At 30.5% G+C, this 23941-nt stretch overlaps 2 protein-coding genes and 1 long non-coding RNA gene across 5 annotated transcripts; 1 reads left to right on the plus strand and 2 right to left on the minus strand.

The window, feature by feature from the left end:
- Positions 1–816: 816 nt before the first annotated feature.
- LOC130894745 (E3 SUMO-protein ligase NSE2-like) lies at positions 817–1682 on the minus strand. Its single transcript, XM_057801717.1, has one exon. It carries the CDS (start codon positions 1587–1589, stop codon positions 921–923), a length of 669 nt encoding a protein of 222 aa, XP_057657700.1. The 5' UTR covers positions 1590–1682; the 3' UTR covers positions 817–920.
- A 258-nt stretch (positions 1683–1940) lies between these two features.
- LOC130894744 (intersectin-1) lies at positions 1941–22130 on the plus strand. Of its 3 annotated transcripts, none has more exons than XM_057801715.1 (21): positions 1941–2072; positions 2140–2320; positions 2381–2748; positions 2800–3115; positions 3168–3326; positions 3380–3600; positions 3659–4353; positions 4419–4793; positions 6864–7033; positions 7091–7247; positions 9084–9215; positions 9343–9549; positions 9634–9907; positions 9968–10135; positions 14550–14821; positions 16249–16486; positions 16631–16962; positions 18395–18623; positions 19107–19178; positions 20438–20662; positions 20723–22130. In XM_057801715.1, the coding sequence occupies exons 2-21, from the start codon at positions 2142–2144 to the stop codon at positions 20875–20877; spliced, it is 4944 nt and encodes a 1647-aa protein (XP_057657698.1). In that variant the 5' UTR covers positions 1941–2072; positions 2140–2141; the 3' UTR covers positions 20878–22130. The 3 variants fall into 3 exon arrangements, with proteins under 3 accessions (XP_057657698.1, XP_057657697.1, XP_057657699.1); XM_057801714.1 differs by lacking the exon at positions 19107–19178 and adding an exon at positions 19217–19318; XM_057801716.1 differs by lacking the exons at positions 9343–9549; positions 19107–19178 and adding an exon at positions 19217–19318 and having other exon boundaries at positions 1961–2072.
- Positions 10676–22505, minus strand: LOC130894746 (uncharacterized). The gene is made up of 3 exons (XR_009059379.1): positions 22377–22505; positions 22149–22311; positions 10676–12460 (listed from the first exon to the last, which is right to left on the minus strand). It is a non-coding gene; the product is annotated as an uncharacterized LOC130894746 (long non-coding RNA).
- Between the last annotated feature and the right edge of the window lie 1436 nt (positions 22506–23941).

Below are 23941 nucleotides of genomic sequence, written 5' to 3' on the forward strand. Positions count from 1 at the left end.
GGTTGTTGGAACAGTTACACATTTAGGAAACAATTTCGATTTTTTACAAACAGTCGTTGTGATACCTTTATCATAGTCGAGATTTATTATCGAAGCGTCATGGGGAAAGAATGAAATATAATAATTGTTAATTAATTAATACTTTTATTAAATTTATAATAAAATGTAGAGGTGGAATTACCGCGGGTTATAAAATTACGTCTTTAAATAACAGTTATAAATTACATTTATTGTCAATCACTGCAGAAAACAAATAAAAACGCATTCAGTTTATTCTAAAAGTAGAATAAATAAAATAAGATGTCGATATATTATATATTGTTAAAGGTAATGGTTGATAATGATGTTTATTTGTTGTGGCAATATCAATGTTATACTTCCTTTCTGATTTGGAAAAATAATGCGTGATACTACCACAAAAATATAGACATTGAAGACTTCTAAAGGTACTAAAGGCCGATTCATAAATTTGACTTTCTGTTTAACGTCTATTGACCCTATTGGTAAACTTGCTGCCATTAACCTAAAAATTTATTGCTTTGTGATTTCGTAATATTTTTGTTTGTAATGTGGTATTTATAGACGCATTTATGGAAAATTACGAAGAGTTTTTATTATTTGATCACGTGATAAACTCAAACGGATGTGATTGGCTCTTTTCTATTACTATTACGTCGCCAATGACAGACGGCGACGTCAAACCACAACTATGAATGGTCTTATATATTTTAATGATGACAGTTGACATACTGATGAGAAGTTTTAAAAAATTTCAGATCGTAAAAATTATAGAATTTTGTAAAAAAACAATTTATTAACAAATTATTTATTTTTCAACAAGTAGAATTTTTTTAATAACACTTTCTATTATTGAAAAATTTAACATTTTATTTAAGAAACTATGTAAGCTGTTACTTATTTCAATCGTCATCTTCTTCAGTCTCACTTTGATGCGTTTCTAAATATCGAGAAATTTGATTCTTCATTGCATTGTCTTTAACTAAATCTGTCACTCTCAATTGTCTACTGGTGCAGCCTATGTAAGGACATTTTGCTTTCTGTTTTACACGTTTAATGTAATCCACTATTGAGTCGTATTCGTAAATATGATCGCACGTTTTATTTCGGCACGGATTCCTTACAACCACTTTAGTAATAGGATCGATTGGTGGAGAAAACACATTAGAATACATTAAAGAATCGTCTACCGCTTCGTATTGATCATTATCAATTTTTTTCTTCTTTATCCGTATTTCTTTGACGTCAGATAAATCTTTGAATACCGCTTTCCAAACTTTACTATCTTGATGATTTATTGTAGATCTAGTGGCTAAGCTTTCGTAACAATCTTGATACAGTGTATCTACATCTTCACATGTTGTTGAATTATTCAACTTTTCATCTAATAGTTGTATAGCTTTATCTGTTTTATCATATTCTTGTTCTAACTTACTGTAAGCTTCCACTTGTTGTTTTAAAAGGTTAATATCGTCTTCACTAGCGCACACGTTTGTTATTATTTTTTTCCAAGTTTCTAATGATCTCGTAATGTTTTCTAACATTTCGTCAGTTTTACGTAATACTGACATAATTATTTTTAACACTTTTTTTTAATCAAATCACAAAAATTCAGATTGTTTATACTATGTAGTGTATACACTCCATAGTTTATACCTTCTTAAGAAAACTTCTTCTTTTTTGTAAACGAATTGTGACGTTTTATCAAAATACATCATCACGCTATCATTAATATTTACAAGAATTTGAATAAGGTTTTTTTAATAATTTTGTTGATGTTAATCATATATTTTTTATTCATTCATTATATTTTGGAAATAGGTTAAAAAAAACAACAAAAATTATCAATTTTGGTATATTTTACTGTATTCATCTATTCGATTGTAGTGATGACAGAAACGTCAGAAATCATTAGAAACGTCAGTTTACTTCAAAATTTATTGATTAGTCTTGAAGGTAGTGACAATTCATTAGAGGGAGTATTCTAATAATCTGAAAATATTCGAATTTCGATGAATTTTTAAACGTACAAACCAAACATTCAGACTTATAAGGTAAAAAAATGAAATTTTAGTGCGGGGATGGTAATAAATGTTTTTAAATTGTATTTTATCGATTTAGTTATGATGTCTGCTGCGGGGACACCCTCAACAGATCCATGGGTGATTCTAGCTAGAGAAAGAGCTAGATACGAAGAGCAGTTTAAATCATTGAAACCCAACAATGGTATCATCACCGGAGAACAAGCTAAATCGTTTTTCTTACAATCCCAGCTACCACCCATCATATTGGGTCAGATATGGTAAGTTTACATATTTTTTTATAATTCTATTGCTGAATCTCTATGCGTGCGCTATTATAGGGCACTAGCAGATACTGATGCAGATGGAAAAATGAACATAGAAGAATTTTCAATAGCATGTAAGCTTATTAATTTAAAATTACGCGGTTTTGACGTTCCCAAAGGACTTCCCCCGTCTCTTCTAGCTTCCCTTAAGGGTAATACACCTCCTGCTATTCCTCCATTACCAAATACAAACCTTGTTCATCCTCCAACTAGACCTGAACCTCCTAAAATCCCCCCTATGCTGACGACACAACCGGTTGTACCACCACAACAACCGTTATTACCGAATCTAATTGGACCAACATCAAGCAATATTCAGGGAAGTGGGATTCAAACAGGAGTGATCCCACCTATGTCTAATTTTACTACAACTATTCCTACAGGTAGATAACGTTGTTTAAATGAAATTTTGTATTTACTAAGTTTATTTTAAGGAATTGTTCCACCTATGCAGTCAACTACACCTCTAGTTCAACCGCTTATTGATTCAGTACCACCAATGCCTTCCGCAGTTCCTCTAGTTTCTGGAATACCTCTTTCTTCATCTACTGTTCAACCTATTATGCCCAATACTGCTTTAGGATCAGTTCCAATGATACCCCCAGTACCGGTTAATACTGTTGCACCATTAACAGGTCCCGGTATGTCACCTGGTCAATCGGTAGGAGTGGTTAGTAGACCAGGGGCTACTAGTACACCTAGAGCTAGTGTTACCAGTTTGGAAAGGACCCATTCAATTGAATCTGTATCGTAAGTTGATATAGATATCGTTTGGTAGTTGTATCGAGTTGTTTATTTATAGAAGTCAACCAGAATGGTCGGTTCCTCATCAAACAAAGTTGAAATACACACAAATATTTAATACGACCGATAGGACACGTAGTGGGTTCTTATCAGGAGCTCAAGCTAGAAATGTTATGGTACAAACGAAATTGCCACAGAATATTTTAGCGCAGATTTGGTACTTTAGTTTAAATTTGTTAAATTCGATTTTATTTTGAGATATGTTTTAAGGGCTTTGTCTGATATGGATTCAGATGGTCGTTTAGGTTGCGAAGAATTCGTTTTAGCTATGCATTTATGTGAACAAGCTTCTTTAGGACATCCTCCTCCAACGAAATTACCACCGGATCTTGTACCACCTTCGTTTAGAAGAACTAGAACTACTTCGGTTTCTAGTCAAGGTAGTGGTGCTCCAGTAGATCAAGATCCGGCGTCAACTTTATTGCAACAGAGTGAGAGATTTTTCTTCGGAGGTATTTGAATGGAATAGAATTATTTGTTTATTTTTAGATTCGTTTGAAGATAAGCGTAAAGAGAATTTTGAAAAAGGTCAAGCGGAATTAGAACGCCGACGAAAAACGTTGTTAGATCAACAAAGACAAGAAAGAGAGGAGAGGGAAAGGAAAGAAAGGGAGGAGCAAGAGAAGAGGGAGAGAGCTAGACAAGAAGCCGAGAGGAAACGATTGGAAGAATTGGAAAAGCAAATGAGGGAACAACAAGAAAAAGAACGACTAATAGAAGAAGAAAAGAAGAGACAAGCAGAACAAAGGGAGGCTGCTAGAAAGGAAATGGAACGACAGAGACAATTAGAATGGGAAAAACAAAGATTACAAGAATTACAGAATCAAAGACAAAGAGAACAAGAGACTGTACTCAAATTGAAAGCTAAAAATCAGAGTCTCACTATAGAATTGAATACATTGAACGAACAAGTTAGAGAACTGTCTCAAAAAATATGTGATACCAGAATGGGTGTATCGAACGTTAAAACGACCATCGACGGAATGAGATCTACAAGAGATTCGCAAATGCAAGAAATGTCTCAACTCAAAAACAAACTCAAAGAACAAAACTCCAAATTATTAGCGCTATCTCAAGAAAAGATCAAACTTGAAGCTAAAAATAAAGTAAACACACTAGATTCGGAGCAAACGAAGCGAGCCTTCGAAAATAAAGAAGTTACCATTAAAAATCTCAAAACAAAGGTAAAAAAAATCATTTTTTCAATATTTTCTTCGCAATAAATCAGCAATAAATCACGTTGTTATAGGTCGAGGATATGGAAGGGGAAATAGAGGGTAAAATGGCTGACATTGAAAACAACAACAGCCAATTGAAGGACCTGAAAACTGATCTGAAGAATTTATTGAACGAATGCGAACAACTTTACACAGTATACGAAGTAAAGAGAAATACGGTTTTAGAAATGAAAAATTCCAATAAAATCAACGAATTAGACGCTTGGAAAACCAGTGATTCATGGGGACCCAACGTTGATGAAACTACATCGGAATGGCCGACAGATAATTGGAGTACGTCTACTGATATGTCGAATTTACCAGGGGTTGTTAAATACAGGGCGTTGTATGAATTCGTGGCGAGGAATAACGACGAAATTTCCTTTCAACCCGGAGATATTATAAACGTAAGTTTTGAAACAGTTATTCATAACATTCAATTAAAATATATATCTGTTTTTTATATAAAATTCAATTATTTAGCTTCTAATCTTAATGGAATTGTTTTTTTATCTTATTTTGGTTAAAAAACTTGTTAAAATCCATAAATAAACATATATTGCATAATATAGTGTATGGACTGCTATACCAATTATATGTGAATAATAAACCGCGTCGGTTGCACCAAGATAGTTGTACCACGAAAGATTATAAAACTTTTGATGTAAAATAATTTTGATTGATAAATACATAAATTAAAATTCTAATAATAATAATTGAACCAATTAAAACGATTTATTATTATTATTAGGATTTTAATTGATGTATATATTGATGAAAATTATTTTTTATCAAACATTTTATAAAAACTTATGGTGCAACTGACGCGGTCTAGTTTCATATATAATTAGTATAGCAGTCCATACACTATATTATGTAACATATATATTATATGGATAAAACCAAAATAAAAAAATAGGTTATGGATGAAATTGGATTCAAAACGGGAAAGAGTGGGACATCTGTATATATACAATTTTTATTTGGAAAACCGTTATAGCCGTATGAACATCAATCATAGCTACCGAATTATTTCCAGTCATACAGGATGTCCCAAAAGTAGTTAAAAAAATCAAACATACGATTTCTTACAAAAAGTACAAAAGTTATGGAAATAAAGTGGATCCATATGGTAACCAAGCCAGGTAAGAAGGTAAAATGGTAAAAAAATTGATGAGTACACCAAAAAAATGAAGAAAAATCATGAAAAAAATTTCCAAATTATTCAAAAGTTGAATGAAATCAAGTTTAGTGGAAAAATTTGGAGAAGAAATGAATCAGAAGCAGAGTGGGAACCAGTATATGAAGAACTAAAGGAAACCGTGGAAAAGTATGAAGAAATAGATTTTTTTCTTAAAATAATACGGGGAATTCCAAAAAAAAAACAATTTTTATATAGGGCTGCTATCAGAAATCTATTTCTGTATCTATCCGGCATGGAATCATAATCTAAGCATACTAATTTGGCGTTTTCGAAGTTAGGGAATCCATTTATCTAGGTTATAGACATTCGAAATTAGTAATATTTAACAATAATTGAATTTATTGACTTCCGGTTTGGTTTTTTTAATTAGATTTATGTATTACACAAAATGGCATATCGTATGTCATAGAAAAATATATTTTTCACGAGTTGTTAACAAATTAAGACAACATAACCTAACCAGTACTTGGATAGTTTTTAATTCGGATATAAATGGAAATTTTATAAATAAAAACGTGAACGACATTTATTTCGATCTTTTTTTCCCTCTCCAGCCAAATCTCCATCTCCAAAACATACCCCCCGCCCCCAAAAAAACCACTAGTTATCTCCGTTTTTTTTTTCTATTTAATTTTTGTCGTTTTGATGACTGATTCTTCAGGGATTACTCATAATTGTTTAAAAAAATGAAATATTTGTGACAAATCCTCGATAAATGATTTCATTTATCAATTTGAGTGATACAAAAAAAAATTCGTGTTTTCTTCTTTTTTTTTAATCATAAATTTTCATCTGATCATCGTGGCGTATAAAAAATAAGATCATCTCATTCTATGACGTCGTTTATGTCATTTTTATCTATTTATATATGTAGAATTGAATCAATTTTACATCCCTAATAAGACAGATAATAATTATTGCTCTACTCGCCCCCACTGTCATACATGAAGCACGACACTGCCACGAGTTCTCTTCGAACAACCACAGCGCAGCGATTCAGTGGGAAGTGAGATGCTGAACGACGAACGTTACGCGGTTAAAGACGATTCCCGCGCTTTTAAAGACGATTTCCCGCCCATATAACTTAATAACCACGATTTTCAATATATTTTTTAATCTTTTGTGAACCAGTGTCGTTACTTAAATTCCATACATAAAATATTTTCCATATACCCGGCGATTACGAAGATTTTTTGTAATTACTTATAAATTGGTGATCCCCACTTCTGGGGTGGTAATAATACCCGCGAAATGTATGGAAAAATGATTGTAGGTGCCGAAGGAACAAACAGGAGAACCGGGATGGTTAGCTGGGGAAATCAGAGGACATACCGGTTGGTTTCCTGAAGCTTACGTCGAACCGATTGATGGTATCGGCGTAAAAGACGATTTCGGTTCGAATCAATCGGCCGGTCTCGAAGAAACTGAAGCTAAACGTTTAGAGTAATTATAATATGTTTTGGAAAATTTAGTTTTTTTTTAATAAATGTGGATTTGTAGAGGGATAGCCGAAGTTCCCGAAGGATCTGATACGACTAATTCGTTCGAACCTACCCCCGGTGTTACGCAGATCGAAACCCAACCGGTTGTGGTGGATCAGAAAGTTTCTGAAGATGAAATCGAGTATTACATTGCTAATTATCCGTATCAGTCACAAGTAAGTACTATATTTGATTATTACATTGATGTGGGTGAATTTTTGAAATCGACTGTAGAGTGTATTTTACAAATTTCATTTTAGTGAAAAAATTTTCTTGAAAACAATCGTTGGCGAACATAAAACGTGTTCTTTTTCGTATTTAGGGGGTAATTCAACCATTTCAAGGGTATTTTTTTCATTATTATTCGTTTTCAGTCAAAACACCCCTTAAAAAATTAATTTCTCCCATTTAATTGAACTAATTTGTAATAAAATTAAAATTTAATGACCACTAATCGAATTTCAACAAACTTTTCTTCAAATTTTGTGTTTTATCTTCATATCTATATTGTGAGTGTAGCAACTTTTGAAATCGACTGTATACTGATTATTTTTTATTTAACAAATTTTATATTAGTGAAAAATTTTTCCTGAAAATACTCGTTGATGAACATAAAATGAGTTTTTTTATATTTAGAAATTGATTTAACCATTTCAAGGGTATTTTTTTCATTATTATTCATTTTCAGTCAAAACAACACCTCAAAGAATTAATTTTCCCATTTAATTGCACTAATTTGTAATATAATAAAAATTCAATGGCCACCAATGAACTTTCAACAATTTTTTTTCCAAATTTTGTGTTCTATCTTCATTTTTATATCGTGTTGTAGCAACTTTTGAAATTGACTGTATACTGTTCATTTCCCTTAAACTTATTAATAAACTTTAATCAAAACTTAAGTTAAACCTTGAAATACGTTCATTTTCTGTCCAAATGTTGATTTAACAATTTTTTTAATATGTTTTTTTCAAATTTTTAGTAATGATAACTTTTTACGAATATAAAAAAAAACAATTTTCTAATTTATTAAAATAAATTGAAGAAATCTATAATCAAGTGAAAATCTGTTGGTTTCTAACTGAAATATTCAAAAATTTCAAAAAATATTTACCATATTAGTTATTTTAATCCAATATTAAGTGAGGAAACTTTTGAATTCATCTTTATACTGCTTACAACACTTTTTTCACTTATATTTGAACAAAAAGTAATTAAAAGTTCCCAAAAATATATAAATCTATTTAAATAGCTCTCAAAAATTTATAAAAAAGTATTTTTTTTTAATAATAAAATAATGAAAACTAAAATTGCACAACACACAAGGATGCTCCATGACAGTTGTAACTTAAATCGAAGTAGTCATGATTGAGACGAACTTCATATAAATTAAAATGCGGCGTTGCCGGGTCTACTAAATTTTAATAAGATATTAATAACCATAAATCTATTATCATTTATAAAAAATCGATTTTTGAGATACTTAATGATAAATAAATTAATTTTTACATGTTATTATAACAACAATTAGTACTTTTTATTTACTATTTAATTGTATTAATAATAAATGTTAGGTAAATTGAGATACGTAAATTGAATCGATGATTTAATACATTAATCGAAATTGGAATTACTATTCAATATATATTTTCATATTTATAATTTTCGTTTTTTCAGTATATTGAATAATATTTATGTTTTTTTATTAAATGTTTATTGAAATTTAATTTTACGATCCGGCAACGCTGGATTATGTCTTCGCCTTCTGATGTTCATATTGGACGCCATTACATTTATGTGTGTTTAACGTGTTTGACGTGATTTTAAAATATGAATTTAAAAATGTGTTGTTTTCAGTAATGAAAGTATTTTAGTGGAAGTTTTTACGATTTTTATTCATATTGGTGTTAAAAAAACTTCGTATTGTGAAAATTTAATATAAATAAAAAAAAAAATACAAGGTGAAATGAAACTTTGAGGTTAGTTCAATCTTTTTATTTTACCCTACAAAGGAACCAGGTGATTTAACGTTCAACGCAGGTGAAATGATAGCAGTAATTAAAAAAGAAGGCGATTGGTGGACGGGAAAACTTGGAGACGCGATCGGCATTTTCCCGAGTAATTACGTACAAAAAGTCGACGTGGTAAGTACTTCATATCATTAAACTTTTCGCGATGATCTGTATTTGTTTAATTTGATATAACATCGAATTAATTACCGCATGCTGGTTTCTTTTTATTGTGTGTTGATACTAATCGAGTTTTAAATAGAATTCGACCGCCGCCGCTGCACCAACGGATACGATCGTGCAGGATCCGGCGCCTTCTCAACCGCCACCGGTGCTTTCGACGGCGGTATCCGCCGAAGCGGTAAAAACAGCTTTGGCTAGCGTCAATGCACAAGCGCAAGCCGATAACGAAGTATCACAATTAACGAACAAAACTAAAGAAGAATCTCCAGTACAGATTAATTCGCAGGTTCGTGTGATACGCTACCAATTTATCATTTCGGTTTATTTATTTATTTTTTTTGTTGTTGTGTGAATCGCTATTCTCTTATAGGTTTCCAAAAATAAAAAACCGGAAATAGCGTCGGTTATAGCGCCTTATCAATCGACCAGTCCGGAGCAATTGTCTTTAGCTAGGGGTCAGTTGATAATGATAAGGAAAAAAACCGATTCCGGTTGGTGGGAAGGGGAATTGCAGGCGAAAGGTCGGAAAAGGCAGGTCGGGTGGTTTCCGGCTAGTTACGTTAAAGTTTTGAATAGTTCCGGAAGGATAAGCGGTCGGACGACTCCGGTGTCTACTACTCGTATGCAACAGGAAGTTGTTATAGGTGATTATAAAGTGGTTTCGGATTTTCGGACGTGTTTCGATTATTATTTTTTCTCTATAGATAAAGTGATCGCTTTGTATCCGTATACAGCTGGCAATCCTGACGAATTGACATTTGCTAAAGACGATATTATTAGTGTAACGGCTAGAGAAGAAGAGGCTTGGTGGAGGGGTGAACTTAACGGCGTTTCTGGATTGTTCCCCAGTAACTATGTCGCTCCATTACAATGTAAGTGATCGATTTCTGATCAATTTATTTTATTTATAGCGTTTTCGTTTCAATTATTTTTATATTTCTATAAGTAAACGGTCAAAATAATCGTTTTTGGTGCTCTAAGACTAAATCATACGAATAACTGTGTTTATGAGTAGTTTTAAATCGAATTTTGAAATTTTCTTGCTTCAAAATTAAGGTATTTTTAGATGGTACCTCGTATAATCGAAGGTCTTGTGATTAACGCCTAATGTATTAGTATGTTTCAATTGTACCTCGTATTTTGTTAACAACCTTTTTTGGTGTTAACGTCGTATTTCAATTTGTTTTCGACAGTACCTCGTATTGTTTATGGTATTACGTCGTAATTTAATTTGTTTTCGATGATACCTCGTATTTTAATTTGTTTCCGATGATACCTCGTATTTTTTTTGTGTAACGTCGTATTTCAATTTGTTTTCGACAATACCTCGTATTTTTTATGGTATTATGTCGTATTTCAATTTGTTATCGATGATACCTCGTATTGCAATTTGTTTTCGACGGTTCCTCGTATTTTTTTTGATGTAACGTCGTATTTCAATTTGTTTTCGACAATACCTCGTATTTTTCATGGTATTACGTCGTATTTCAATTTGTTAACGATGATACCTCGTATTGCAATTTGTTTTAGACGGTACCTCGTATTTTTTTTTGGGAGGTTACGTCGTATTTCAATTTTTTTTCGATGGTGCCTTGTTTGGAAAGTGGTCAATGACCTACGATAACAATGGCGGTGTGTGACGTCACTCTGTTTCCAGACGCGAATGAATCTCTTCTACAACGTTGCCAAATTTTAATTATATTGCAGTTTCAGTACTGAATTTATAATGAACGATCAAAAGGTACAAAAAAGATTTTGACGTTTACTTATACAAATCCATTCATATTTTCAGCACAAAATCTTTTCTTTTTGTTTAATTTTGTTTTCTTTAATAGTTATTTAAAGATGACAAAAATTTTTGTTTCTAGGAACATTGCACCCATCCTACCATTCAACGCTGAATAGTATAATATATAGAATCATTAGGATTTGTAGCATTATTATTATTATTATTGTTATTATCATGTACGTGTTTTTCTTAAATTTTAACGAAAAAATGTCTGCGTTTCTCGTAATTGTGCCCATTTTAATATTTCCTTTAAAAAATCGAAAAATTATTCAATTTTTCCTAAACAAAACCGTACACAGGGTGTTAGTTTCGAAAATAATGACAAAAAATGTTCTATTTTGCATGTAGTAAATTAATTTTTATTGTTTATCGTTTTCTGATCCAACATTTGTTATAATTCTTCCGATATTGATTCTCTTTTATCTATTCTGAAGTAGTTTAAATAATATGGTGAAAAATGGATTATTAAAATCGATAAAATTATGGTTTTAAACTAAAAAAAGTGGATTTTCTAATGAAAGTATGAATTTTTTTGATGTTTTGGTGGAATATTTTGGGAAACCAAAATTTTTATTTTAGAATTTTTTGAATGATGCTTTCCCTTTAAATAATTGAAACACGTAAATTCCATTAAATGTTGTGTAAAATAGGCCAGGTTACGTTTTTATTGGTGGAATATTTGGGTAAACCAAATTCAATTCGATTTAATATTGCGCTGTGAAAATTTTTTATTGTTTTGGTGGAATATTTTGGAACACTAAAATTCTGATTAGTAGAATAGGCCAGTTTAGGATATTAAAACTCACTTTTTTTCATTTCAACTTTTTATTGCTTTGATGGAAAATTATTTCAGAGATTTACAGACATTTTCTCACTAAACAACCCCCCAAATCATCAAAACAAATAAATTGAATAGAATTTTTTGTAAAAAAAGGGCAGTTCGAGTTGTAAAAACCGGATTTTTGTAGATATTTCAACTTTTTGAGTTTTTGGTGGAATATTTTAGGGCATTGTTTCCCTTATTCCAGAGATTTCCAAACATTTTTCACTAAACAAGCCCTCAAATCAACAAACCAGATAAATTGAACAGAATTTTTTTAATAATAGGCCAGTTCAAAATGTACAAACTCGATTTTTGCAGTTTTTTTCTCGCCATTTTAATTTTTTGGGTGGAATATTTTAGGAAACTTATTTTTTTATTCCAGATTTCTCCAAAAATTTACCAACTAAACAACAAACGAAATAAATTGAATAGAATTTTTTGTAAAACAGACCAGTTCGAGGTGTAAAAACTCGTTTTTTGTAGTTATTTTCCGACATTTCAACTTTTTATTTTTTTGGTGGAATACTTTATGTAACTTGTTCCTTTATTCTAGAGGTTTCCAAATATTTTCTCACTGAACAACCCCTGAAATAAACAAATCAGATAAGCTGAATAGAATTTTTTGTAAAATAGGCCAGTTCAAGTTGTAAAAATCGGATTTTTGAGTTTTTGGTGGAATATTTTAGGCATTTAAATCCCTCATTCCAGAGTTTTCCAAACATTTTCTCACAGATTTTTAAATGAACAAATCATATAAAATACCCTTAAAAATTGTTCAATTATACTAGGACATTATTAAATAATGACATTCGATACTTTAATTTTAGGTTATGTTTGACATTTAAGCGTGTTTTTTCAATATTTTCTTCGTTTTTATAGCAAAATTTTATTAAAATGAGCCCAATTGACGTTCGCTTTTAAATATATTCCATGTATTTAAATATTTCGCTTGTGAAATTGATAAAAATTAATTGAGGTTATGTATTCGGCATGGGAATAAATCTCATTCTACTGATTTTCGATTATCACCGACAAAATTTTCATCTCGTGTGTCTAGATTTTCCCATTTTTTAAAAAACGTGATTATTATCGTTATGCTCATTAATTTTTAAGTTGTAAAAATTGTGTTATTATTAATTTTTTTCAGCAAATAGTTTGGTAGGGTGGGTACACAATGTCCATATTTAATTTACGGTAAGATTATTTCGGTCGTTTCCAATTTAATTTTTTTCTGAATATTTAATTGTTTTTTTTTACTATTTTACCACCCTACTGAACCAAATGCTGCACATTCTCAAATATTTGTGTATAGGGTGGACTAAAATACTAAATTTCCATCGATTTTTTTGATTTGATATTCCTTTATCTTCTAAAATCTAAAATTTTTTCAACATCTGTTAATTGATAAACAACCCTCGTATATAACGATACTTAATCAATATCCCCTATATATTACTTAATGATCAACCCCCAACATTATATAATGAAAAACCAAATTCATGTACAGACCTCGTATATCACATTGTATATTACATGATAAATACCCTTCAAAACGAACAGTCCTCGTATATTACAAAATAAACAGTTCACGTATATTAATTAATCGACAATCCTCGTACATTACATAATGTACAACACTCGTATATTCCATTATTAACACTCCTCGTATATTCCATTATTAACACTCCTCGTATATTACATCATGAACAGTCCTCGTATATTACATAATTTACAATCCTCGTACATTACATAATGAACAACACTCGTATATAACAAGGTGAACAGTCCCCGTATATTAAATCAAGAGCGGTCCTCGTATATTACATCAAGAGCGGTCCTCGTATATTACATAATGAACAACACTCATAAATTCCATTATTAACACTCCTCGTATATTACATCATGAACGGCCCTCGTATCTCACATAATTTACAATCCTCGTACATTACATAATGAACAACACTCGTATATAACAAGGTGAACAGTCCCCGTATATTAAATCAAGAGCGGTCCTCGTATATTACATCAAGAGCGGTCCTCGTATATTACATCAAGAGCGGTCCTCGTATATTACATAATGAACAACACTCATAAATTCCATTATTAACACTCCTCGTATATTACATCATGAACGGCCCTCGTATCTCACATAATTTACAATCCTCGTACATTACATAATGAACAACACTCGTATATAACAAGGTGAACAGTCCCCGTATATTACATCATGAACTGTCCTCGTATATTACATAATGAGCAGTCCTCGTACATCATATAACGAACAGTCCCCGTACATCAATCACTAGATGGAGAAATCTTGTATAATACATAATAAATAGCCCTCGTATATAACATTTTTTAAAACGTATACGTACGTTAATCATTTATTACAATATTTTCGTGATTGTATATTGTGAGTTTAAACGAATTTAGTATTTTAGTTCAATTTATCCAAATTCTGTCTTGGAACGTACCTACTTTCGAATAAAAAAAAAATGTTTTGCTTACCACACAAAATGGTATCAATCACCTTCATCATTATATTGAAGAGCATTAAAATAATTGAATATTCGAAATCTTTTATTTCATTTTTCTAATATTACCTTTCCCCCACTTCCTTTTCGGTAATGCACATAGAATAAAGTATAATTATTTTTGCTCTCAATTCATTTAGCTCCCCAAGTACAGCCCGGAATAAATAAGAAACGTCGGGAATGTGTCAACGAATTTATACAAACCGAAAAAACATACATCCACGATATGTCGCTAGTCCACGAAGTTTTCGAAGAACCTCTGCGAAAATGCAAATTGATATCTCCCAAAGAAATCGATGATATTTTCGTCAATTGGCAAGATATAATCGATTGTAACAAATCTTTTTTGAGAGATTTATTAAACGCGAATAAATCTGGTAGCGATATGATCGGACATATAATTTGCAAACACGTAAGTATATGTAACAGAAAATATGTTGGAAAGTCGATTAAATTAAACGCTTGGCAATGCCGAAATCGTCCTATAAACGAACGCGACTTACGTTCACGATATATTTAATACTTCGAACGAACGCGGGGTGGTTGCGCTCTTTTTCTATTTCTCATATTTTGTAATTTGTCTTCTCTCTCTTATTTTGATGTATCACGTTGAACATACCGTTTCTCGTCCAATCTCCGCGGTTAAACAGTTGCAAACCTGAACTACGAAAAGAAGCGTCGGCTAATTTTATCACATAATCGAGTGGAAGTTTTAGTGAAAAGTGAGGTTATGATGTTTTAAAAATCTTTTTTTTACCAATAATTCGTAGTAATATACCCGGCGAGTGATAAAGTTCGTGTGTGGATTAATAGTGAAGTGTATTTCGGATAATTTCAATTATGTAAATTTATAATGGTAAATATTTTTTTTATTTGTTAAATCAAGTGTTTGATCGTGAAATACAGTAACTTCTACTACTTGAGTTAGTTTTAATAAACGTATTTTCACAATTTTTATTCTGTTATTATTTATAAAACTAATTTGATTGTATTGATATCTTGATTAAATTAACGAGTTTGAAATAATAATTACATTTGTTTTTTTCATTTTTGTACGTGAATATCTGAAAATTATTCATTTTAATATTTTTCAATCGTTAAAATTAGAAATATCCAGTTTTTATTATCAATGGAATATAGAGAAACTTGGCGACAGACCTATGTTTGATCTATTTATGACGGTTATAACCTCAAAAGTATATAGTTAATTCAATATTCGAAACAGCTGATTTGACAATCCGCCATTTTGTCTAGAAGACATTAGATTATCTACTGTGTTAATCAATTGCAATATTTCAAAGTTTTAATGAATTTAATCCCGAATTGAAACTTATTCATATAAATATTTTTTCATTATTTATTTATGCACAGTTAACTATCAAAATCAATTTAACATCTTAATTTCTACAATTACTAGCCTATAATAAATCCGTATATTATTTGTAATTACGCTGTTGCCAATTTTTTCACTTGTGATAATCAAAACTTATTTTTTTATAAAATAAAACAAAATATAACCCAAACAGTTATTAATTAATTAATTGTTCTTATAAATTCCCATAATTATATTTAATTATTTGAAATTGTATATTATCCACATATATCGTATCGTATTTTTATTCACCCTGTATCCATACATCGTTCGTATCGTTGCCAATAGTTACATTTTTAGCGTTAAATTTACGCCGTTGCCAAATTTATGCGGTTGCTACATTAACATAGGTTATCGACCTCATGATTGTAACAGCTGACGAGGTTCAAAACACAGGGTCGGCTCAAGATGTAAAATCACATGATGTTGACGTTAATTATATTTTGATGAGTTGCAACATTTTTTAGCTACCGGAAATGAAAGCTTACGTAACTTTTTGCGGTAAACAATTGGATAGTGCAGCTCTTTTACAAAAATTGACCGAAAATTCGACGGCTTTTAGGGAACAAGTAAAAAAATGTCAAAATAACGTAGCAACAAAAGGGATGCCTTTATCCTCTTTTTTAATAAAACCAATGCAGAGGATTACTAGGTATCCTCTTCTAATTAATAAAATATTAGAAAACACCCCTAAAAATCACCCAGGTAAGAAATTTGAGGTTAGGAATACAAAATCGTACAATAACCGTTACTTTAATATCGTCTTCTCCCATCTCTATTATTCTTTTGGAACGTGTTTTAGTTGAAAATGCGCGAAAACTTCGTTTTATCGATGATTTGATTTTACAGATTACAAAAATCTTCGACAATCTTTGAAAATATCCGAAAGTTTTTTGAATAGCATCAACGAAAACGTCAGGTTAAAAGAAAATGAGGACAGGTTAAATTGGTTGCAACAATGTGTTCAGAACGATTTGAATTTGGTATTCGATAGCGAAACTAATAAATTGGGGCCACGTCAATTATTACATTACGGCGTTTTTAATAAATTGAAGAGTAACAAGGAGTTGCTCGGTTTTTTGTTCAACGATTTTTTTATGTTTGTACAGGCTACGAAAAGTTTGGGGGGCCAATTTACCTTTCAGATTAACGGAAATGTCTCCTATAAAATTTATAAACAGGTGAGTTTCGTCGTTCGGACATTTTCCGTTAGAATTTAAAATTCCTGTAATGTCCAATTATTAACATTCCATTTCCCGAATAGATAAAATAATCGTTACAGCGTAGAGACAAAATGTTTTATTGATATACCTGTATAATTATGATATATTGGCAACGTTGCAAACAGCAATAGACTGCAATAGTCCAGTGAAATTCTACAAAATGGTTGGACAAAATGAAATTATTTACAAAACGTAGTTTTTTTTTCATTATCAAACATTTACGATTCATTCTCATTGGTTTATTATTTTTAATTATTCAGCTCCATTATTAACAAATTCTTATTCGTTATAATTTTTTATAATGGATGGTAAAACCAGTGTTACTAAAAGTGTGGCAACAATTCATTGGTGAATTTTTGGATATTGGGTTCCTATTTTTGGTCATAAAAAAATCGATATTTTCAGTAGTTTTTTTCGTTTTGGTCGATTTTTTCCGCGCATTTGAAATAAAAATTTAAAAAAGTTTGAAAATTGAAGTTGCAACACTTTTTTTATTAAATCATAGTGAAAATCACGCGACGTTGTAAAGAAAGAGAATCTAACATAACCTAAAAAATTTCTAGAAATTATTTTTATCATTTTTTTTTATATATATTTTTCTGAATTCTTCGAAAATTTTATGATTTTTGCATTTTTTATTGTCAAAAAAGTGTTGAAATTTTAGTTTTCGAACTAAATCTCATTTTTATCTTTATAATATTTCATGATCAAAAATAAGGTAGACTTCGCTACCGAATTATATAAATTTTATTTGAGGAACATAATTTTCTAAATCTTTGATTTGTGGTAATTTTTGAAAAAAAAATCATATTAAAATAATTATTTTTTCCGATTCAGCAATTAAAAATTTTTAAATCAATAAAATTGTTCACCTCTTAGATAATCTTTAATAATAATCTTCAAGTCCAACTAAATATTGAAAATTAAATTAGTCAACCTAAAAACACAATTTGACTGTACTATAAATTTGCTCCGAATCGAAGTCTTGATCAATAATGAACCGAATGATGAGGTGAACGAACCCAGTTTTGTTAGTGCGCATGCGACAAGCTACTCGTTTATTATTTCAATTGCAACGTTGCCGTTTTTACAGAATTGTTTTAATTGTTTATACTTATTTTTATTATAAAATTTTGATACAAAAAGTGAATTTTCATGGAAATTTCTTATTGAAATACGTTTATTTATTTATAAGATTATTAATCGTGTATTAAATTCATTATATTCTAAATAAATTTTATGAGAAAATAAAACCGGCAACGACGCAATAACGCGAGTCTGTAAACGAATTTGTCTCTCAGCTGTAACGTCTTTCATTGACATTTTGTGGTTATGTTTTCAATTTTTCGGGTTTAGATACGTGAAGAAAATGCGTTTTACCTATTTTCAGCCAATTTTAATGCAGCATTTATTAGTAACTAGAGAAAGTGGTGAAAATATGGAAAACGGTACCGATTCCAATAGAATTTTGAATATACACGACGAAAAAAATACTTATAAGATATCGGTTCTCGTTCATTCGGTGAGCGAATGCAATTTTTGGATGAAAAAAATCGAAAATGCGAAAGAAACGTGTTTGAAAATGTTCAATTTGAATTTGCAAAATAAAAGAAAAACACGTGAGTACAATATTACGAAAATTATGGTTATTTTTGCTTAAAACATTATATAAACAAGTATTTAATCTACCACCAGCTTTTACTTCAACATTTATCTATTTCTATATATACAGAATGTCTCATATATTATGAATTTTGAAAATTATCACGTTTAAACTTTGTTTATGGGTGTTCGTTGAAACATTTGTGAGTCTACGTCATCGTATCTTATATATATTACGAGGGTTGATTGAAAAATTGATAAAAATCAATGAGGGAAAGTTATAAATTAGTTTCGAAGTAATCAAATAAATTCCGAGGCCAAATTATGCCAATTCAACTATTTTATTACAAATTTTTATCAATTAATTCCACTTTTTTTTTTTTTCTAATTTGAATTTGTTTTCACCGAGTTCGATATCGTAACTTCAACTTTCCAAACGACCCTCGTAATTCAACATCTAATTCCTGTTAGCTTTTGTCTTTTCTATTTCGTCTGTGCAGAGCTTCACCTAGGGCCATCTTGCGGACGTCTACTCGTACTCGTCCAAAAAGGGAAAAGGTTTATATCTACGGGTGAGTATCTAATTTGTTTTCTTCTTTTTTTTTTTCAGTACCTTATAGTCGGAGAATATTATCGGTGACTGTACTCGAAGCTTACGAATTGATCGTAAGGAAAAGCGGCGAAAATGGCGGCATTTTTAATTATTGGAAAGGTATTTTCGATTGAAACTATCGGATTTTATGAAATACCAAAATATATTCATAAAATGCGATATTTCTTCCATAAAAACTGTAATTGTCAAAAAAATCTACAAAATATAGACATTTAGACTTGAAACAGACGGTTAGACATCCAACAGACAAAGATAACAGCGGTTAGACTTGAAACAGCCGGTTAGACATCTAATAGACAAAGATAACAGACGGTTAGACATCAAACAGACAAAGATAACAGACATTTAGACTTGAAACAGACGGTTAGACATCAAGCAGACAAAGATAAGAGACATTTGGACTTGAAACAGACGGTTAGACATCCAACAGACAAAGATAACAGCGGTTAGACTTGAAACAGCCGGTTAGACTTCTAATAGACAAAGATAACAGACGGTTAGACATCAAACAGACAAAGATAACAGCGGTTAGACTTGAAACAGCCGGTTAGACATCTAATAGACAAAGATAACAGACGGTTAGACATCAAACAGACAAAGATAACAGCGGTTAGACTTGAAACAGCCGGTTAGACATCTAATAGACAAAGATAACAGACGGTTAGACATCAAACAGACAAAGATAACAGCGGTTAGACTTGAAACAGCCGGTTAGACATCTAATAGACAAAGATAACAGACGGTTAGACATCAAACAGACAAAGATAACAGACATTTAGACTTGAAACAGACGGTTAGACATCAAGCAGACAAAGATAAGAGACATTTGGACTTGAAACAGACGGTTAGACATCCAACAGACAAAGATAACAGCGGTTAGACTTGAAACAGCCGGTTAGACATCTAATAGACAAAGATAACAGACGGTTAGACATCAAACAGACAAAGATAACAGACATTTAGACTTGAAACAGCCGGTTAGACATGAAACAGACAAAGATAACAGACGGTTAGACATCAAACAGACAAAGATAACAGACATTCAGACTTGAAACAGACGATTAGATATCAAACAGACATTTAGACAAGAAACACCTGGTTAGACATCTAATAGACAAAGATTACAGACATTTAGACTTGAAACAGACGGTTAGACATCTAATAGACAAAAAAAATAGTAGAAAAACTGATTTTTTGTCGTTTTTTCTTTGATTAAAGGTAAAACCCATACGGATAACATCTATTGCAAGGTGTTGTTGGGTACCCAAGAACAGGAAACAGACGTGGCCAAAGAAAATATAAATAACGGTAATAACATACAAAACGGCGCCCCCCACATTCCGGCTTTGGTGTGGAATTACAGCATGCAGTTTCAACTCCGGAATATAAATCAAGAGAATCTTAGTTTTGTCGTTTATAAACAAAATCTTTTCAGTCCGGACGGTAAGTTTGTTAACATAAATCGACGATATAATTTTATTTTCCATTTTTTTTTGTTCCAAGAATTTTTAGGACGAGCCGAATTGAAAATAAAGGATATTTTGAGGGATTCCCAAAATCACAACGGTCCCTTAACTAAAAAGCTCATCTTGCACCAAGTCGAATCCGGTGAAATAACCGTTAAATTAGATTTACATTTGTTCGACAATTTTTTTTGAATATACCTCGTAGCTATCAAAACGCAGTTAGTTTTTTCGAAATAGTAGAGATGCAACTATTCGTTTGTACAAAAAAAATATTTTGTTTAACAAATTTTTTTATCTAAAATTATAGTGCAAAAAGTTTTTTAAGAAATTTTTTCGTTCCCCAATTTTTACTATCAAATTTGTATTAGTAATACTTTTATTAGTATCTAAATACGTCCCTGCAATTCACACAATCTAATTTACAAATTACGCTTTATTCTCACTGTATACGTAGCAGTAGCCACTGCCGATTTATTTATATCATAACATTCCAATATGCCTGCATCATAATCGTCTATCTTTCTTCCTCCTACTACTAGCCATATATAGGAACTTAACCTCAAAATATTTCACGTTCATAAAACGAATTTTGGTAATGGTTACTATGCCAATTAACGTAAATTTAGAGCGAGATGATAATTCGCTATTTATTCCGAAGTGTTCATGAAATTATTATTGTTGTAGACAATATATTTATCAAAAATGCTCATTGTTATGAAAGCTTTAATAAAATCAAATATATAACGTTCAATAATTATGATTAATATCATTTTACAATTTTAGCTATGTACCAAATAAATTGATACAATCGGTATTTGAAAAAGTTATTGATTCCAAGTGTTTTTTATGCAAAAAATTATATTTTAACGAAAAAATAAATTCCACTAATAATAATTGTAATAAATCTCGACCAATAAGTGGAACAGTTTTATAACAAATCAAAAGCTTTCTCGATTTTTTCCTATTTTAACAATTTCTACTAATTAATTTGCAGTTTTTCCATTTATTTTAGGTTAATGTATGTTTTTTTTGTACTTACTCCCTTTTTTACACACTTTAATTTCTTGTTTAAATATATACAGGACGTTTATAACAAGCCGGTGACTTTATTTGTACCAAATAACGTTTTTGACATATTTTTTATTCGATATTTTGAATTGTTAAGTTTATTTTTTTGATTTTCATTTCATTTATGTTTTATTTTGAAATATCCTATTCTAGTTTGATGTTGATTATACTTTTAGCTTTCCTTGCACAAAATCAGACATTTTGACATATACGTTAATGATTTTTGTTAATTTTCGTAGAGCATTTAAAGACACAACTTCGTATTACTATTTTATACTAAATTGAAATGATACTGTATAATTTTTTTATAAAATATTTGTTATTTCAATCATAAATGTTTAAAAATTGTTCAATATACACACATTCAGTATTAAAAAGTAGTTTTATTACCTTACCTTTGTTTCCTATAAATTCCTGCTTCGTTTCATTAATAAATACTCATATTAGAGTAGAAAAAAAAAGAATTCGTTTTCTTTAAGTCAAATAACAAATAAAACAAATAATTTATTCACAATCCAGCCTCTGAATCGATAAATTAAATAAATAGACAAACATAACCTAAAAAAACAACGATTTAATTGTTGCTTGGACAATTAAATTGAATAGGATGTAAATGTACTTACGAAAATAAATAATTCCTTTGATTACGTTTATTTAATAATTAAATAACTTACACTACACATGTTTTGAAAGTATGCGAATATATGAAATTGTTTTGATTTGCTAACAACAAATCTATCAACAACGATTGTGACATATTACTACCAACTTTTAAATCGAAATCTTCACTGAAACACGAATAATGATTTCAGTAACACTTTTGATATATGAATATCATTGAGTCGTAGCAATTGTTACACAAACGTTCGTGAATAATTGACAGTTGCTTTTTACATCGTTGCCACGTTATAAATTATTCCCTAGTTGTTAGTATAAATTATTCTAAATGTCAAACGATTGTATTCAATTCGATAAATGGGAAATTACAACGAAAATTGTTTCGATTTACTAATAACAAATCTCTTAACACGGATTGTGACATACTATTACCAACTTTTAGATCGAAATTTTCACTGAAACACGAATAATGATTTCAGTAACACTTTTGATATATGAATATCATTGAGTCGTAGCAATTGTTACACAAACGTTCGTGAATAATTGACAGTTGCTTTTTACATCGTTGCCACGTTATAAATTATTCCCTAGTTGTTAGTATAAATTATTCTAAATATCAAACGATTGTATTCAATTCGATAAATGGGAAATTACAACGAAAATTGTTTCGATTTACTAATAACAAATCTCTTAACACGGATTGTGACATACTATTACCAACTTTTAGATCGAAATTTTCACTGAAACACGAATAATGATTTCAGTAACACTTTTGATATATGAATATCATTGAGTCGTAGCAATTGTTACACAAACGTTCGTGAATAATTGACAGTTGCTTTTTACATCGTTGCCACGTTATAAATTATTCCCTAGTTGTTAGTATAAATTATTCTAAATGTCAAACGATTGTATTCAATTCGATAAATGGGAAATTACAACGAAAATTGTTTCGATTTACTAATAACAAATCTCTTAACACGGATTGTGACATACTATTACCAACTTTTAGATCGAAATTTTCACTGAAACACGAATAATGATTTCAGTAACACTTTTGATATATGAATATCATTGAGTCGTAGCAATTGTTACACAAACGTTCGTGAATAATTGACAGTTGCTTTTTACATCGTTGCCACGTTATAAATTATTCCCTAGTTGTTAGTATAAATTATTCTAAATATCAAACGATTGTATTCAATTCGATAAATGGGAAATTACAACGAAAATTGTTTCGATTTACTAATAACAAATCTCTTAACACGGATTGTGACATACTATTACCAACTTTTAGATCGAAATTTTCACTGAAACACGAATAATGATTTCAGTAACACTTTTGATATATGAATATCATTGAGTCGTAGCAATTGTTACACAAACGTTCGTGAATAATTGACAGTTGCTTTTTACATCGTTGCCACGTTATAAATTATTCCCTAGTTGTTACTATAAATTATTCTAAATGTCAAACGATTGTATTCAATTCGATAAATGAGAAATTACAACGAAAATTGTTTCGATTTACTAATAACAAATCTATTAACACGGATTGTGACATACTACT

This window comes from Diorhabda carinulata, chromosome 6, assembly GCF_026250575.1.
Source record: "Diorhabda carinulata isolate Delta chromosome 6, icDioCari1.1, whole genome shotgun sequence".
In the NCBI taxonomy this organism is placed as follows: domain Eukaryota; kingdom Metazoa; phylum Arthropoda; class Insecta; order Coleoptera; family Chrysomelidae; genus Diorhabda; species Diorhabda carinulata.

Coding starts and splice junctions, on each gene's coding strand:
- LOC130894745 (XM_057801717.1), bottom strand. CDS start 1,589: ATGTCAGTATTACGTAAAACTGACGAAATGTTAGAAAACATTACGAGA.
- LOC130894744 (XM_057801714.1), top strand. CDS start 2,142: ATGATGTCTGCTGCGGGGACACCCTCAACAGATCCATGGGTGATTCTA. Junction 4,354..4,418: donor TTAAAAATCTCAAAACAAAG/GTAAAAAAAATC, acceptor ACGTTGTTATAG/GTCGAGGATATGGAAGGGGA. Junction 4,794..6,863: donor AACCCGGAGATATTATAAAC/GTAAGTTTTGAA, acceptor AAATGATTGTAG/GTGCCGAAGGAACAAACAGG.